General features: G+C 36.6%; 1 protein-coding gene and 1 long non-coding RNA gene across 3 annotated transcripts in view; one reads left to right on the top strand and one right to left on the bottom strand.

Annotated features, from left to right (window-relative positions):
• The window catches only part of UMAD1 (UBAP1-MVB12-associated (UMA) domain containing 1), an 81,447-nt gene extending 63,251 nt beyond the window's left edge, over window positions 1-18,196 (top strand). For both annotated transcript variants that reach the window (XM_056334320.1, XM_056334321.1), the window contains exon 4: window positions 16,584-18,196. In XM_056334320.1, coding sequence (XP_056190295.1) covers window positions 16,584-16,841 — 258 coding nt within the window. In that variant the 3' untranslated portion in view covers window positions 16,842-18,196. The remainder of the gene's footprint in view (window positions 1-16,583) is intronic.
• On the bottom strand, window positions 893-4,512 carry LOC130147341 (uncharacterized). Its single transcript, XR_008821195.1, has 2 exons — window positions 4,373-4,512; window positions 893-2,159 (listed from the first exon to the last, which is right to left on the bottom strand). It is a non-coding gene; the product is annotated as an uncharacterized LOC130147341 (long non-coding RNA).
• Window positions 18,197-19,059: the final 863 nt, after the last annotated feature.

Here is a 19,059-nt window from a genome sequence, read left to right as displayed (position 1 = left end):
GAGTATAATAGACTGTCTTAATTTTGTGTTTGCTTTCTGTTTCAGTACTCTGTGGCTGTAAATCTGGACTTCTTTTTCTTCATCTGGTTTATGTAATATTTAATCCATGTATACCAAAGAGTGCTTTTAAGCATATTTCTGCATATAATGTACACATATTTTCTTCTCTGCCTCCTCTGAAAATGTTTTTGCAATGAGTATGGGCCTGTTTTCCATTGCCATATAGTTTTAGATATTTGCAAGATAACTATGAGACATTTTGCTTGGACTTTTTGTGCTTTTGTGGTGGATTCTTTTTTACTTTTTTGCTTAACCTATACTTTCTGTCTTTCTCATATCTAGCTTGCAACTGACTGTGTCTCTGTCTCTCTTTTCTCAATGCCATTTTAATATTTATTATTGCTAAGTCCCTTGGTATATCACGGGTGTGTGTGATAATGTTGCATCTTTAAGAGTGGCCAGCATGTGTGTGATCTGTAGTCTCCTTTTTTACTTTCAACTTAAACCCCATGTCTGATACAGAAATCTTTAATTCATCATAAGTAATGACTGGTTTGCCTTCAGATAATGTGGAAGTACAAATTAGATAACAATTAATCGCAAAATTTTAGTCTGACTTCTGGATCCATGCACATCAGAGCTAGGATGTTTTGCAGCTAAGTCCAGCAGTTTTGAGGCAGTATATAATGCATTGAGGTTGTGGTTACCTACTGCAGAAGACATAGTTTCCTTTAATGAGATGTTCTTACTAGGTATTGTCAACTGCCAGTTATTGTAGCATCAGTGGTTTGTTCAATTGTGTGGAATTTCAGTAAAATAGGGACTTGTATAGATTTTAAGTGTTTATGAGTTAGAGGAAAGAAGCAAAGTTTTCAAAATAAAACAGCAGATATTACAGTGAAAGTAAACCAAAAGATTTATTTTTACCTTTCTATTAAAAGACTTACGTGTCACAAAGGTAGTTGTATGAACTGACTTGCAACAACAGCAGTTAAATTAAGATACAGCATTTTGTAGTATCTAAGTTATTAATTCCAGTCTAGATTTCAGTATTTGGACTTCAAATTTACTTGAAGGAATTCTCAATTTCTCAAACTAAATAGAGTAACTGAGGATCATGGAAATTGAATGGATAATTCTGGCCATTAGGAAAGCAATATTCCTATTTGCAGTGGTGAGTATACTTCTATAAATTTGTGGGAGAACTCTGCTGATTTAGTGAAACTGGAAAAGCACTGTATTATGTATTCAATGTCATTGAGACATAGAACATTAAGTGAAATAATAAACGTGTTAGCATTAAAACAGGAATACTTTGTAAGCATAGTACAGTATGTTAAAAGATACTTAGACTGCAAAATAGTGTCAGATATTTGTCATGCTGAGTTGAACAGAAGAGTGTTTAGTTCTTTAACTGTATCTTTCAATTGCTGGAAACTTGCTTTTATTTTGAAATATAAACTATTTTAGAACTTACTAGATGTAGACTTTGTAGAACATGGGAAGTGCTTTTAGAAATAGGATTTAAAGCTGAATGAAGTAATACTTTATTCATGGGTCACTTCCTTATGCCAAAGGGAAATGAGGTTGAGTGATTTTTTTGAAGAAAGTATCTTCTGAGCTATTTTTTGGTAACTGTTGTCATCTTTGGAATTTCCCATTTACTTATGTGCTATTGGATTTGTTTGCTGTACAATTACTGAATTCTCGAGTACTTACTTTTATATCAGCTTGCATAAATCATTTAAAGTAATGCACAAATAAATGCTTACAACAAGATCGTCTTACTGCAACCAGCAACATTGAACAGAACCTCTTGTAACAATTGCCATACCTGCATTCTGCATTATTTTAAGTTTTTAATATTGCATGCATGTTAGAGGAACTGCAGGTATTTAAAAACTTGTTGGAGGAAGGGTGTTCTCAAAGGCCAACTTTAGTCCAAACACGTTATCTTTTGCTGCAGAGAGTGGGAACAGAAGCTCCTGTTTTGAACGTTCCCGTGTGGAGTATTTTCTCTGTCTCCTTGAGCAGGTTTAGGAGGGTCATCTCCTGATGCCGAGTCAGTCCTAGGGAGATGTATTGTCCGGCAGGGTAATGAGTGCTTTGGGCTTAATCAAGCATACATGATCCCGCTGAAGTTGCTTGAGGCTCATGAACTAAAAAACATAGCACATTTAAGTGCTTTTCTGGATTGAGGCCAAAATGCTTAGCACTCTGCAGGGCCGAGAACTTAAATTAGTCTCTTTGTGACTGTGAAATACAAAGCTTCTAATTGTAACTGCAGCACCATCATAATAGAGATATTATGGTTTTATTTTTTCATGTTTGTGAATCTTGCAGTATTGTAGTACAATTTCTAGATAATTCAATCTGCTTTCACTGGGAATTTGAGGTTACAGAAAGTAACAGAATGGAAAGGTTAGTTTTGATATATGAAGAGTGCTAGAAACTCTAGTAATGTGGTGGAGTTATTTTTGATAATGAGCTATTCCATTGGTAAAGCAAATTAGCGCAACCGTGTATTTTTGTCCTACTGTGAGAGCAATTACATAGCATATCTGTTAGGAGACATAAAAAATATTTTTGACAGATGGTATGGCTGTGAATTAGGATTTATGAAGATTATTGTATGCCTGGTGTCCAGGACACCTGGGATTATTAAATTGATGTAAGAAACAACAACAACAAAAAATTACATTTCTAGTAATAGCTGCAGTGTTTTGTATCTCCCTACTGTCACCTTAAGAAGCAGCTCATGTTTATTTGATGCTGCACTTCTTGATAATCTGACATGCACTCTTTAGCAAACAGATGTCGGCAGATTTAATGGGTGAAAAAAGTAAGTGTATTAAAATAAACTACCAAAAATGAGAGCCGTCTTTAGATTGTAAATTAAGATTTTTCTCTTGCTGTGTGTTGTGTGTGTGGACTTTTTTTCTTTATAGTCCTATTTCTTCCTCAAATACTTAATAGCTATTGCGTTCTGTCTAAGGAGCTTGTTATACATTTTCTAGGGCAAGAGGGAATCCCCCAAGGGATTGCTTAATCCATAATTACCTAATTTATATGTTGTTGTTATAGCCACTCTTAATTATATACCTTGCTGTGATACTTATCATCATAGGACATAGTTTTCTTTATGAATTGCAGTAGTTCTGTTATGGTTCTTGTGCCCTTTCTTTTCATAATTTGCTACTAAAAACTGAGAACGTAGCATATAGAAAGCCCATGTTCCCTGAAGTAAATTTAAAATTATCCATGTTAGTGCAGAAGTGGCGTGCACTGTTTTAGGCAAGTATCCAAATAAAGTAGAGAAAATAATTTTATATCTGAACTGGCAGATAATGTCCTCATTAAATTGATCCTTTGTAAAGGTGCTATGTAAGGATTCTGAATAGATATAAATAACAGTTTCCTAGGCATCTAGTTAGGGGTCATATTAGTCAATTGGAAAGACAGAAGTACTATGAGATATAAAATATGAAGGAAGAGATAATGGGAGCTGTGAGTACACACAGTAGGGGAAAAAATTAATTTAGTTTTCTTTTTACTCTTCTAGAGAAGTTAGCAAATATTGCTGAGGTTGATAGACTTTTAAAGTATCCTTTGAGCAGATCACCTGATATAATTCCAGGGCATGAATACTGCTAATGTTGTCTTGTTTTTCTTTTTTAAAAAAAAATAATCAAAACCATTAATTGGCTCTTTCAGACCTATTATTGCCCAGTTTTTACTAAAGCTTGGCTGTCTGGATTATTTTTACAAGTTACTGGAAAAGGAGCCGTTACTGATCGTGCCTCTGTTCAGTCACCCAATTCTTAGTTTATGGTTCAGAGGGTCACATATCTAAAATCTCAAGAAAGGTGTTCTGGGCTAGATTTACTGCATCATTTTAAATTCCCTACATATGCTTTAGAGAAGGTGGTTTATGTTTCAAAATTGTTGGCCAATGTTCATGATTAGTTTGCTCCATTTTGATAATATATAGTGTTTATAGAAAATGTTGCTGCTTAGATTGGCGCCTTTTTTTTTTTTTTTTTTTTAAGCTCACATAAGGTAGAATTTTAGTCATGTCCTGGTTAGATTAATTGCTTGTTATATGTCATATTAACTCCAAGATCTTCTTGTTCACGTACAAAGCCCTTAAAGCATTTTGGTCCATATTTTCTCTCTTCTTAATTGGGTATGTAAGCAATAATCACTTAATGAAATTATCTACTCTTAGCAGGGACTGGAATAAGACTGTCTGCAGCAAGTCATCAAGCGTGTACTTTTCTCTGAATGCTGGTACCATCAGAATAAAGATCTTACATTTTATTCAACTATTGTGTATGATCATAAGCTATTAGAAGTGAAGTTTTAACATTACCTTTAAAGAAGATGATGAGTTTTCAGCGTTGGCAGCTGCAATGGACATCATCTTTCTTAGCTCCCTCCATCTTTTGCATGTATAATAAATAGCTCGCAGTTCTTTGGCGGATTCATGTGCAGCCACAGATTGAAAGTGTGTATGAAGTAGAGCTGCCATATGATAAGAAAGGCATAGTATATGGTGGTGATCTTAGTGAGAATGAAGGTAAGTAGCCCAGTCAGCCAACCTCCCCCCCATTACCTATTACAACTACTACTATGGAATAGCATATTTACTTATACAATATTATTATATTATACAATATACAATATAAATTATATTTTCATATTGCTCTCTGTTTGACAATTGACCAAAATACTTCAGAGGTCTTCTCATACTGGGAAGATCTCCAGAATGTAAGGACCAGTGGACTTCTATTTGCCCTCAACAGTTGGGCAACTTAGGGGGTAGGGGAAGGGTGTATGTACATATTATATATAAATATATTAGGTATATATACATACCTATGTAAAATTTAAGCAACATGATCATCTGTAAGAAAGTCTGCTTCTGCATGTCACAAAGGAGTAGTCCCAATGGCCTCACAAGCAACATTTTGTAAACTCTGACTTGTGCAATCTATTGAACCAGGGTCAACCAGTAAGACCTGGGGGTGTCTTGTAAGACCATCACCTTGTAGGGTGTTTTTCAATTCTGAAGTGAATAGTTAGACTTGTTACCTGTGTAACATGATAATGCAGCTGGGGTTATTTCAGATACTCAGTGATCATAGTAATGTCAAGAATGCTATGTCCATTGTCTTTTTCTTAAAGGGAAGCATTGTATTTTTAGATATAGGGATCTGGAGTGGGAATTGAGAGATGTGAATTAACTTGATTGTCACCAGCTTCCTTTCTGAACTCAAAACCCAGTTCATTTTCAAAAAAGTAATGCAGTGGGCTATTACAAAGCACTTTTCTATAGCACTTTGCAAGTGTGAAATACTGTTAATTCCTTTAACTTCAGTTGAGATTTCATTACGACAAGAACTCAGGAAGCCTTATAGTCTTTTAAAATGGGACTTGAATGTTCAGCTGGCCAGCAAATACATGTGAACACAACAAATGGATTGGAGTATCCCTCCCTCCCATAGCCCTGCCTGTTGGGTCCAGAGTCAGCGCTGTGGTCAGGTTGTACTGTTGGTGGGGTTTGAGCAACAGAAGACAGAATCACCTCCTGTAGGGAAAGAACACAAGCATGGTATATTTTCATCGTTTAGTACCTATAAATAGCAATGTATGTGCCCACATCCGTGAAAAAGTTCATAAAGTAGTAAAATTGGCCTGATTAGCAGCCTCTTCATTCTGAGAGGTAGGCTTCAGTAAGGGAACATGTACTTCAAATAGTGATCAAGGCACATGAATCCAGAAGCATAATTTGCATATTTCCCTGTTTAGTTTGGGCAGAGACTTACTATATGCTTGACTCGATTGCGTGCTTATTGGATGGTTATTTGTAGTAGGAGATGCTCAAATTGGGTGCCCCAGATGTTCCCATCACATTTTGTAGCCTTTCTGTAATTTTGGGTTCTTCTGACTAGCTTAATCCCCAGATAAAACTAGATTATCCTGTATCTCTTGCCTAAACATGTGGAGTTGTACTAAAAGCCAGTAATGCTGGTTCATTTTGTTGCTGTCAACAAATTGATTGGTCAGTCATCCTGCCTCTGGGAGCAACCCTTCTGGGCTTTCCAAATATTAAAATTGATCTAAAATGCAATGTAGTTCATACATCACCTGATGAGACTGTGTGCTAATACAGCCTGATGGTACAGTGATATTTACAACATGATGCATTAGCATAACATGGTGGCTGAAAGACTATTTCTAGGGCAGCTTATTAATAATTACTTTAAACAACAAGTAAGGAAAATAACAATGTCTTTAGGTTAGTTTTGCTGCCACTTTTGGGGGAAAAAACGCCCACAAACCCCACCACAAATAGCAGTGGGCAATCCATTTTAATGGGAAGGAAATATGACATGAAAACTGCCTCATTTCAGTCCAAAATGCTGATAATTGATAAGGCAGGAATATGTTTTTCTGTACTTCCCATCAGTGTGGTTTGATTCTTTCACTTCAGCATGCTACTGCTGTAATTTCTGCCTTAAAAAAACCACCCAAAACTTCACCACTCCTGTCACACTTGTGAAAGACTGTGCATTGGGTACCACATAGTCAAACTTTGTTCTAAAGCACTTTTCAGAAGTGCTTTACAAGATAAAATGGAAATTATTTGTTTGCAAATTTCTTCACTTCCACAGCATTACAAATGTTAAGAGTACTTTTCTAGTGTTGTAATGCAATTAGTAACCCTGCTTGATAAAAACCTATCTATTTTAAAGCCAAAAAAAGTACCCTTCTTCCTTTCATTACGGTCCAATTATCTTCCTTCCACAGAGAACCAGGAGGCTGAAAGAAGCCACCTTAATTGAAAGAGATGACCAATTTTTTTAGGGGGTTTATTTATTTATTTATTTACTTGTGTGGCCCTTTACTGCTTGAAGAGTCATCTTGCTTTTATTCCTGCATCTCAAAAGCCTAAGCCATAGGTGCTGGGGACAACTCAGTCTTGTTATGTTTGCAGAGTGAAGCTTTACAAACTCTGGCTCCTGGTAACCTGTTTGCTGAAGGTGCTGTTGACAGGTGCTCCAGCTACAGACTGTGTATGGAGGAACTTAAAGTCAAATATCCATCCTCCTTTTTCTTACTGACTTGAATCACTGTGGAGAGAGCAGGTGAAAAGTTAGGAGGTAGGAGATGTTAGGAGATACTTGCCTAGTTCTTTTTGTTGGCATTAGAATATTTTAAACTTTTAAATCGGACATAGTTCTAGTCCTGCCATATGCTTGGATTTTAAGCAGCACAATAAAACCCTCAGAACACGGCACTTAGTGCAGCGATTTTTATTCACACATCTGCCTGAAAATCCATTTATGTTCTTCAAGACTGAGGAGAGAGACCGTTGGGAATATCCAGGGCTTTACTTACTTAACAAAACTTCTGAAAGCACGGCTGAGGACATTGTTCGCAGGTATTGTTGGAGGAGGCTTCCCCTGGGTTCAGACTAGTTATTCTCTTCTTAATTCTCTACTTAATTTGCTTTTTTTCTGAAAACCAAATCTAAGATCGTTTCCTTCTTCTTTCTTCTTATTGTAGATGGAAATTGTTATACCTCTGTCCTTTTCCTCTCACTGATAGTAACATTCTAGGGAGACATTTCACGGATGTTGCTGACTACCTCAATTACTCAAGGAGAAATTTCCTTTTCTTCTTGAAACAATTAACTTTGGATTTACACAGCTTTTCCCAGTTGTTCCAATTTTCTGAAAACATTATTTACTTTTTTTGTGAAACCATGTTTGCTAAATATTTTCTTACTAGTCTTTTATGTGTAATTGTCTAAGTTATTTTCTTAAGTAAACAGCTTCCTTTCCCATTCAAGTCCTTGGATTTTCATACATTTAGTAGAATAACGAAAGAAGAATGCAGTATTATCCCTCTTTTTTAGAGGTTCTGCTCCATGGGCATCTACCATCTCAGAGAAACTGTCATCTTTTTTTCCTGCCAAAGCAGATTACCACATGTTGGAGCTTCTGCAATAGCAGGGGTTGGGAACAAGGGGTAGAGACGCAGAGGCAGAGACCCAGTTTGTCTGAGCTCCTCCTATTCAAGAAAACTGCATCCCAAAAAGTCTTCAGGATATTTTTTTTGCTTGGAGCAGTAGAGAGAAACTCAAATCTTGTTGTCACTAACTACATGGACCAAATGTAGCTGCTAAATTAAAACAGATTATTTAAATAGTCTTTATTTTAATATGCAATTAAAGTTACATAGAAAATTAATTTCTTGGTATATTCTCTGGCTATACTGAAAAGTTACCTGAGTTTTGTATTACATCAGGAGTGAAGGTAGAGGCAAAATAAATGTGAGTACTCTGTGCTATCAGATGACACTGAAGTTACAGAACTGATACATCCATTATCAGCATTTATTAGTTCTCTATTCATTTTGCAGTATATTGACTTGTCCTTCACTTACGGTTTGTGGCTGTGGAATATGCTGCTGGATGTCTAGAGCTGCCTGCATTTTCAATTACAGTCCTTCTGGCTTGCAGTTTACCTACTATAGTGATTTTCATGAATTTTTTAATCTTTCAGCATACACGTTACAGAAAAATAGGAAAAACAAAAAATCTGGCCTAGTTAGTAACATTTCCTGGCAGTTTTTTGCTTGTGTTGCTTATTATAATGTATGACATCTTTGCTATGAATAGCTTGCGTAGTACTTTGAAGGAACAGAGGAACCAGATAAACCGTTAGTTACTGAACCCACACCTTTCTCTTTCTTCTGAGATAATTCTTACCGCAATATTCATGTTGCAGAGGGGAGCCTTGCCCAAAATTCACCTGTTAGAACAGTGCCCTAAGCAGAGAGCCTCCGGGGAGGCAGCAAGAACAGGAACCCTGCTACGGAGGGGGCATAAATGCTGATACAGCTCTTCAATTATCAGATTCAAAAGTACTCAAATTGGTTAGGATAGAAGGAAAAGTAAGAGTATAATTATTCTAGTTCTGGCGGGAAAGTAAGACTTAGCATTTTTAGTAAAGATCTTTCTGCTTTGTATGTATTTCTGCTTTTGCTGAGTTCTGCAGGCATCTTACCCCTGTTGGTTCACAGTTTTGTAGTATTTATATTTATATCATTATAGATGCCCACATTTGAGACGTTATGGTTCTTGGTCTTTAAACAATGGTTGAATAAAATAATTAAATAATAGGAATTAGGAATATAAGAATAAAAGTAGGAATGAGGAATAAAAATATTTTACAATTTTGTTTACATTAAGTTAAATATATTTGCTAAATATATCACCAGCTTCCTTCCAAATATTTCCTGTCCCCAATTGTTATTATAGGGGACTGAATAAAACCAGAACCTTAATCTTCTGGTTTGAGTTTGAAAAATTGTTAATGGAGAAAACTGTTTTTTTTTTTCTAGGGTGAACAAATGACATAGTTGGTTTGGACACTAGATATGCAGTCTTTTGTGGTATGTAAACTTTTCAGGGTAGAATTACATTCTGTATGTGTTTCATAAATAAAAGTCACAGGCATTTCTAGTACTTAGTCAGATAATTAAACTAACATGGTTTAACCGTGGAACATTCAGAGTATCTGCAGTTCAAATGGCAACCTTGCAATTCTTTCCCTCTGCAGAGATTAACAGTTTTAGCTGTTTGAGAGGGTAGGGAGCATGTACTAATTACAGAAAGTTCATTCTGCATTTAAAATACCAAATTGTTCCTATGTTAGAGAAAAAGCCAGTTCTGAATAATTACACTTTTCTAATTGCTGTAATGCCAATAAGGATGTACATCATTATTGATACTGAAAGAGTGGTTTAGCAAAGATTCCCCTGCTGTTCTTTGCAGGCCAGGATACTCTGTGGGGAGCTTTGCTATAATAATGAAAAACTGTAGAATGTCAGAGGTACTTTTTACTGTTTCTTTAGAATTTTTTCATTAAGATTTCAGCAACATTAACCTGACCTTGACTGCATTCTAGCCTAAGAAACAGCTGAAAAGCATGCTTTAAAAGAGGAAAATGAAAAAGAAAAGTACCTGAAATGTGTCACAAATATTCTTAAATGCTTTTTTAAAACTCTGGTTCTGTTTTCCTCTGAACAGCAATATTGATAAATGGAGAAAAAACATGCTGCCTACTAATCACACAAAATTTGTAGAGATAGCAGGAGCTCTTCGAGAAAGACAACTCACTACTGTGTTACAGAATGAGGATCATAAGAAGCTGGGAAACACGAGCCCAAAGCAAAGGGGAAAGCTGATTTCCATTGACAGCCATTCTTACTTCTAAAAGCCTTTCCAAGGACTTGCTTTTAGCCTGAAGCTTTCAGTGTGGGAGTCTGCCCTATTGCAACCACTGACAACACCACTCTTAGGCTAGTATTACAGTCCCATTCATTGCATTTCTGTTGAGAAAGAAAAAGTGACCAGAAGCCATTTGGATACAGCAATGAGCTCCTGCAAGGTCTCCAGCGCTGCTTCTTCCATCTACTTTTGTTCTCCCAGATAGAAATAACTTTTTTACTTGAGTCCCTGGAGGGGACGCTGACTAAACTCTTGAGTGAGCCTCAAAAAAATAGCAGCTTTCACGATTCTTTTGAGGTTTTCTAAACCATTTCAGGGGCATCTGCATTGTGCTTGTCTGGGTGGGTTTCTTGCCTCCTTACAGTTCTCTAAGGGTATAGGTCACATACTTACTGTTGTGTTGGGTGTGAGGGTGTTTTGTTGTTAATGTTTTAGGTTGGGGTTTTTGTGACATTTAAAAACTATCATGTCATGTACACTTTTCCCCCTCCAGCAAGGTTTTACTGATCCTTTTCTCCTAGCTTAAGTTTTTGAATACAAAGTGCTAAACATTCAGAGCGCCTTGTGAGTAATTTTTATTGCCCTCTCCGTTCCTCTTTGCCATTGCTATTCTTATTTGAAAAGTAAATCAATGTCATCAATGAGGATGTTCAGTCTGGAATTCCTACAAATTTTCTAAAAAGGCCCAGTGAATATTCTAAAAAGCATCAACTGAAACACAATTGGAAGAGCAATCCCCTAAGACAATTTCCATTTCTAGATACATCAGAAGTAACTTCATAATGCTAAATAAATTCTGAGATATGGTGTGATACACTGTTTGCTGTAATACCACAAAATTGCCTGAAATAAAGGTAATATTTCTGTATCACCAGTAGTGTTATAAGTCTTTCATAATTATGGTATTGCTGAATATTTACTAAATATTCTGGAAGACTGAATGTACTGCTTGTGTCTCAAGGCTGTCTTTTTAAGGAAAATTGGTCCGCTTCTGGAAAAAAAACACTTTTTTTTTACAGAGAGTACAGCTTTCTTTAATCACTTTTTGTTAGAAAACCTTGTTCAGTAGTTTGGATGATAATAATGCTAGCACTGATCCTTGATTCTTCTTCAGAGCACTGTAAATCCAGCTTCTCAGTACATTGTAAACTAGGCATTTTTCCTTCCTTACGAGACTTTTGGCAGACTATGGTTAGCACACAAGAAATGCAGCAAGTTAGATGTTTTTAAAGGCAGCTGAGAAACATTTAAAAAGAGCAAAAAGGAATAATTTAATTTAGGGGATAACTTTATACTTTCTTATTTTTGAAATAACATAGAACATCCTTGTTCTCAGCACAATTGTTATCTGGTGGCCAGCTACCATATATGTTTACGTACTTTTTCTAATATCCCTGTTCATTTGGATTGCAAACCAAGAATGAAGAAAACACCTTGCTTATTTGAATTAGATTTTATTACCATACCTTCTGTAATTTTATCTGAATTTTTTTAACTCCTTGGTGTTTGGCAAAATGTAAATTTTTTGGTGATCTTCTAACTCCATTCAATTAATATTTCTCATAGCAGGACTGTGTGTCATAACATTTGGCAGTGCTTTGTTTAGCTGATGCCCAGAGACTATGCTATGAATAGATTGTATTCTGGATAAATAAGTTAGCCATTTAAGTAGAAACCAGTGTGACTAACGTGGGGTATCAAATTCTCTAGGACTTGCAGTTCTATATATGCTTGAAGGATGCATGTGTGAAAACATAAGCTATTTCATAACCTTGACTTTGATTGCATCACACAGCTTTGTGCTGGTGTTTGCATTGTAACCAGCTTGGGCGATCTCAGCACTGATGGGTGATTGATGTTCTCTGCTAGAGTGTCCAGTTCTTCATTACATTACCACAGTCGATATAAAAGCCTGCTGGTCAGGTTGGCTTCATCAAGGTCTTTTCATGGATGTGGATTCTCCAGCATATGAGTGAAGTATCTTAGCCCATTTAAAGGATGCCTTTATGATTTGGAAGTGCAGAAATATATCTAGCTTGATAAGATCTTGCACATGAGGCCAGTATCTAAATATCACTGCAAAAGTGCTCAGAAACAATTCTGCATAGCAAAGGGCAATGATTGCCAGTAATGGCAGCGTTAGTCAGAATTGAAGAATTCTTTCTTGCAACCTGAATTGTTCAGGACAGGGAACTTTATGTGGATACTTAATAGATAATATATACCATACTGCATATGACACACTGTATACTAGATAAAGGGATGAGCTCCATAATATACAAAGAGTTAAACTGCAAATGTGACAGTTTTCCAGCAGCCTATCTTCAGTTAAATTTCCTGGTTAACTTTGGCCGCTGTTTTTCTACCATGTTTGGGTTTCACATGCTGCATAAAAGAGTCGTGCTCCCCAGGTTTTTTATTTTCCCATTGCATTATTTGTTGGGATGTCAGTCCAATAATAGTAACATAAAATGTGACTTGCTGTAAATGAAAAAGTGAATGTGAACATTTTAAGATAGTGAAAAATAGTCATTTTCGTGGCAGAGACAGTAGTAGTTTGCGTGTGAAACTGAAACAGGCAATTTCGAGTCCTTTTCTCATTTATGCTGTAAACTGATCTTGTCATATTGGACCCAAGACCTTCTCATGAGGGGTTGAGTAGGCTGGGACCAAAAGACCATTGGATCCAAGGTCAGATTGTAGCATTCGTTACAATGACCTGACACTGTTCCTGAGTACTGTATTGCTCCCAGCCATTTTGGCTTTATTTACGATACTGTTTTGACTATTCAAGTGGTATCAAGAATCTATAGACTATTAAGAACCTCACTCACGGTATGCAGAGATTGAGTATTGTAAAATGGTGTTCAACAGTAAAATAATTCTAATGTAATTCATCCTTCCTTACTGTGGCCTTGCTTTGAAACATGGAGTAGGATTTGAGAGTAAGGAATGCTGGTTCTTGCTCTGTCATTGTCAATGCACGGTATCCACTCTTTCCATTTCTGGGGGTGCCCAGTTGTCATCCTTCTAACAAATGTAAGGTTTCTCGAGATAAAAAAATGATCCAAGATGCTTTGTGCAGTTTCCAATTTTTTCCCCCTCTTTGCTAGTCTGATTTGCATTGTAAATTGAGTTCATCCAGCTTCTGGGACAGTTAAGATATAAACAGGTGTTTATAAAAGTACAATTTGCCAAACAAAATAAACATTAGATTCTAAGGATTTCTGATTGTCATCTGACTATGGGAATAGGACAGCGAGTGATGGATCATTTTTCTCTGGAATGTGGGAGTACGGACAGGCAGCAGCATCTTTGAAGATCTTGTTTAATTGATTTCTAGATGTAACCTTTTCCTCTTTTTTTTTTTTTTTTTGGGGGGGGGGGGCAGTTTTCTGGCTCCATTCTCCCCTTCAGAAGAATATGGGACTAATGTAATACAAGCAAATACCAGCGCCTCAATGAATTCTCCACAGATTATTTCTTTCAAGAGGAAATTTAACAGATTTGCACAGAGTAGAAATTAAGGGAAGTTTTTAAGTTTACAGCAGCTACAAATTTAATTATTTGAAGTATTGTGGGGTTTGTTTTCAGATAAATATCATAAACATAAATAAATATTGGCAGTGTTCTTAGCAAGAGAATATGTCTGTAGCAGATGAAGTTCATGAATTTTGTTATGAAGCACACCTTGAGCCTATTTGGCCATGACAAGAATGAAGACTTCCCTCTAAGTGTTATCAATTAGCAGGTATAGACACTTAAGATCCCATTTAAAGCGCAAGCTGCTGATCTTCAACTTGAAGGTAACTGTGCTGATCAGAACAGCCAAGTACAAGAGGTTTTAGGGGTTTTCCTGAGTTTACAGACTGTAGTCTGTGGTTTTTTGCTCAGAGCTTGGAAAGCTACAGCAGGCAGTAGGAGAACTCTGTAGGCTATCTTCCTGACTTCTCTGCTGGCTTTCCTCTTTTCCCTGCCCTCTAAAGATACCAGAATCAGTAAGGGAAGTCAAAAGAAATCTTTATCAACTCTCGCCTCTGCTGTTGCGTGTAGCTTTCTGAAAAGCTGTTAGCTACTCATAAGAATACAGAACTAAGAAAAGGAAAGCTAGGGAAAATAAAGAACGAGAAGAAACATCTGTAAACTGTAGCTGTAGGAATTGCATAGTATAGATGTGTCAACTTAGTCAAATATTGTTAAAGCAGGAGAAACCCAGCAATATACCCTGTCTTATCTCCAGAAGGCTCTGAAGTGGCCTAGAAGAATAGATGAAGGTGGGAGTACTCTTTCCTTTTTGACACCTATAAAATAAAATGTTTTATAGCAATTAGCCAGAACATGATCTGAAAGAGAGGGGGAAAAATCAAGTAGGATTTATACTGGGAAGTGAATTCCAGCAGCTCAGTAGGAAGGTGCTTTCTTCACTTGCCTCTTTTGGAGCTCATTGACTCCTCTTTTCTATTGGATCATAACCAGTAAGGTTAGTACTTATATTTAGCAGTCATTCCTTTTAATAAAACTTCTTAACCTTAAGAAATTTTACATTATTATCCTGTGACATAATAGTAACAGATCTTGGAAAGTTTATCTTAAGCTTTAGGTTTCTAGTCATTGTGAGTATAAACAAAAGCTTCCAAATGAGGGTCAGTTTCAAAGGGTCGGCCCTGCTAACCCCTTCTGTCCCAGTAGCTTACGGAGGAGTGAGCCTCCTCCATCACCTAAGGCAAGTACTGACTCTGAACTAACTCAGATTGCCAAGATTATCTATTTAATTGTTGACAGTTTAATGGAAGGTTTAATGTTTGTCTGTCCTGCTAGGTGAAATGTTGGGTTGTGTGAGGAATGACTGGTGCTCAGGTTGTGTTCAAGTCAGAGCCGGTCCTTTGAGAAGGAGCTGGATTGCCTCTTACCTGGCTAGATGCTTAGCTGTGTTACATACTGCCAGGCTAAAAAACAAGCAACCCCACTGCCACCCTGCTGCCCGAACTGTCCTGTCTGACAGCCACAACCTCAGGTTCTCTGCAACAGCCATGATCCGTAACATTCAACTCCAGCACAGGCCAGATCTTGAGCAGCACAGCTCACCTAAAAATCATGGAATAATTTAGGATGAAAGCGACCTCCATACAATTAGACCCATTTAACACTTACGATCAGTTGAATACCAAATTAGCATTTAAAGCTTTCAGTGCTTCCCTTAATAACAGTGTAAGCATTGGATTTTTCTGGCTGTGTGCTCATTATGGAGGGTTGAAAGGAAGAAGTCAGAACTGCAATCAGAAATTCGTGTCTAGTTCTTGGCTCTGACATGACTTATTAAGCACTTTAGACAAATAGTGAGTATTTCTGTATGTGTACTTATACAAAATAGAAATCCATATAATATCTTACTCCTCAAGATGATGTGAGAGCTATCAGTTTGCATAGCATTTTATTGCTAATAATTGTAAAACAAGTTAGATTTGATTTCTAGAGGCAGAGTAAACAGTATTTTCTTTGTTTTTAAAACAGTATAAGTTTTAAGATGGACACTTAATAAAGTCATATTAGTAGGTCAATATCAAAGCTTGCAAGTCTGTTGGGTCCAGCATCCTATCTGCTGGTGTTCACTGTAAATTATATTGATGACTTCTGTATGACGTGATTTTTTTATTTCATTGTTGGTTTTTTGTGGGTTTGGGTTGGCTTTTTTTTAAGTTTGTTAACTTTATTTTTCTATAAAGCACATATTTGGCAATGCATATATTGCCATATGTAATAAGACATCACCAGGCAGTCATGCAATTCCATTTCAAATTGGAGAGCAACATCATTCATATTTTGAAATAACTGGGATAGGAGCGTTTTTTAATCATGCCTATGCCTTTGTTGGACAACTTCTGAAAAGGCGCAGAGGAAACAAATGATGAGGCTTCATCAGTTTATGAAAGAAATTATATTAAATAATTTCCCTTCCACAAGACTGGGTTTAATGACAGCAAGTCCCACCAGCCTTGTGGCTTTCATAAGTGCAGAGTATCATTAGGTGGAGAAATGTCAATAATCATTCAAAAAAAATCTGTTGTTGTTTTAAGCCTTAATTCAAGTCAACCTGACCCCAAGAATTATGTCGACATCTATTAGAACTGCTATTTTAGATCTACCTGAACCAAACTCTGAAACTGGTTTTATTTTTTATTTTATATTTATTTTCATTTATTAGTAGGTCACGATGGTTCATTACAAAGCCTTAGCTGCCTGATTTGTGGTGTCTAAATTTCTGTTCTTCTGTTCTCTTTAGATAAATACAGGGCACCGATCGCAGTTGACTGTATCAAGTGCAGAGGTGGGAAATGAAAGAAGTCAAAATTTGGAAAGCAGCCCTTTCATGTCAGATCTTCTGAGTGACGTACCCTTTGCCCTAGCACCACATGTGTTAGCAGTACAGGGCACCCCTAATGATGTTCCTGACCGATTGATCACCTACGACATCAATGATAATTTATCAAGATTTTGGTACGACTTTACACTTGAAAATTCAGTGCTTTGTGATCCATAATGTTTTCTTTGTTTTTTCTGCTCTGTCAAGGAACAAGTCTTAAGGTAAAGATAAAGACTTATTTCAATTGACTTCGTATTTTGGGGGCCTGCCACTAGTATATCAGATGCACTGCATCGAAAGGATTATTATTGACAACTGTGTTATATTTCTTAGCTTTAAGCGAACTGTAACTTACTATGTTAAATATTCTGTTTATCTCCAAAGAAATCAAACAAAACTATTTCAGCCTGAGCAGGAGACTGGCTGCTGGTATCTATTTCCAGTAGGTAGGCCGCAGACACAAACATTTCATAACTTTAAGATGAAGTCTACACACCTCTGTGCTGTTTTGTTATTTCGCTCAGATAATAAACACATCGATGCTGTTACACGTGTTAAGAACACCTCTGATTTTCTACAGATAGAAACCAGTATTAATGCTAAAGCAACGCTGCTCTGCATTACTGTACAGACAGCTTTTCAGTTAGACCAAGTTTTAAAACGCAGAGTTAATTCTGTGTACTTAAATAATTATGAAGACTTAATAGAATTGATTAAACTTACCAATTTCTACGTGTAAATCAGTTGCTCCACTCCCTTTCCAGTAGATGGTATTTTTGTACATCTCATTTTGTGCCTGGAGAAGTCCTCCCCGCCTGCCCGTTGGCTGCTGTTTGTTCTCATTACCACATGTGTGCCTGATTTATACACAGATCAGCTTTTCCATTTTAACCTCTTTGCCCCCTGAAGAAGGAAATCTCAGGACACGTACTTTTAATGGTCACACCCTTCTTTTTTTAATTTGTGTGCCAGAGATACAGATGGCAATGTTTAACAACAGGAAAACATTACATTGCTTCTTATCCAGCTAAATTAAATGGCTAAGTACCTAAACATGCCTTCTCACAGGCCACTGTGTCCCCTGCTCACAAGCTCTGAGCAAGTTTTTCCCAACTAAAACCAGAGCTGCTGTTGCATGAGCAACAGCTCTCTGATGTAACATCATGATTTGTGATGAATAAGGATCTGTGTCACACAGAAGACTACACTTGTTTTCTCTCTTGGGGTAGAATATTTATGTTGTGCCAAATGTTAGTGGATATTTCCACATATTTTCTATGCTTTGTGATAGCTTAAAATACATACTTTTTCAGACTTGCATCCTCTTGTAGTATTGGAGATAAATACTGTAAAAGATGGAGAAATTACATTGTGAATACATTGTAGACTGTTAAATATTCATGGTTTAGATTTTTTTAAATGTATGTATTTAATATTTTTGACATCTGTGTTCATAAATATTTTGAAGTTATTGTTTCAGGGAAAGTATCTGTGCTGCAGTCCAATAAAAAGAAATGCAAAATAATAGTGAATTATCTTTTATGTGTAAGAATTATTACTCAGCTTCACCTGTTTAATTTACTATAGCTGTGACCATTCAGACTTCATGGGAGCTTGGACCTGGAAATTCAATTTGGGAATCTTTTCAGTGCGATTTAAGAATCGCGTCCTTCTAATCAAATATCACTCTTTCATCTGAGGTATTCTGTGTGCTATGTTGGTGACTTGCAGTGGTTTAGGTGGCATCCATGACACCGCTCTGAGGATGGTATGGCTGTGAGCTAGGAAGGACTCAGACCTCTTGGAAGAATTAATTTTACTAAGTTGTTTAGAACCGGTTTGTGTGCTGAGTTTTCTAGTTAACACATGCCTGAAACATCTTAATTTTCATTATTGTTTTATATTTAATAATTTAAAAAATGAATCATTCTGAAAAATGCATGTTTCCATTTATTCAGGTTATCCATTTTGTATCTGAAATGTTTCTGCAGCTCAGCTGGTCTAGAAGCAGAACTGCAAAATACTCTTGAAGACCACACAAACTCACAATACTTGTTCTTTCTTTGCTAGCTGACTTGCATATAATTTTTTGCATTAATTTTTTGCTTAAAGTTAGGTAATTTATCTAAAATAATTACATCCTGTCAGAGTTGCACTCTGTTACACTCACAGGCATCCTTTCAAAAGAAAAGGAGAGTAGGCAGGAGGTCGTATTCACCCATGATGAGAAATGCGGGTGGTAGGTTAAACGTTTGGCCTTCATCCTTAATCATGTTCCATAAAGAGTAAAATTTACACCTAGGAAGAGTAGTAGTAATGAGCAAGGGTACTGGAATGTGTCTCCTGACTGCCCTCTCTTTAGCAAGAGCTGGAGCTCAGACCTCTCCCTTGCTTG

The sequence above is a fragment of the Falco biarmicus genome, chromosome 4 (genome assembly GCF_023638135.1).
Source record: "Falco biarmicus isolate bFalBia1 chromosome 4, bFalBia1.pri, whole genome shotgun sequence".
Taxonomy (NCBI): domain Eukaryota; kingdom Metazoa; phylum Chordata; class Aves; order Falconiformes; family Falconidae; genus Falco; species Falco biarmicus.
Note: the sequence above shows the minus strand (reverse complement) of the source record. Positions and strands in the feature narration are given on the sequence as shown.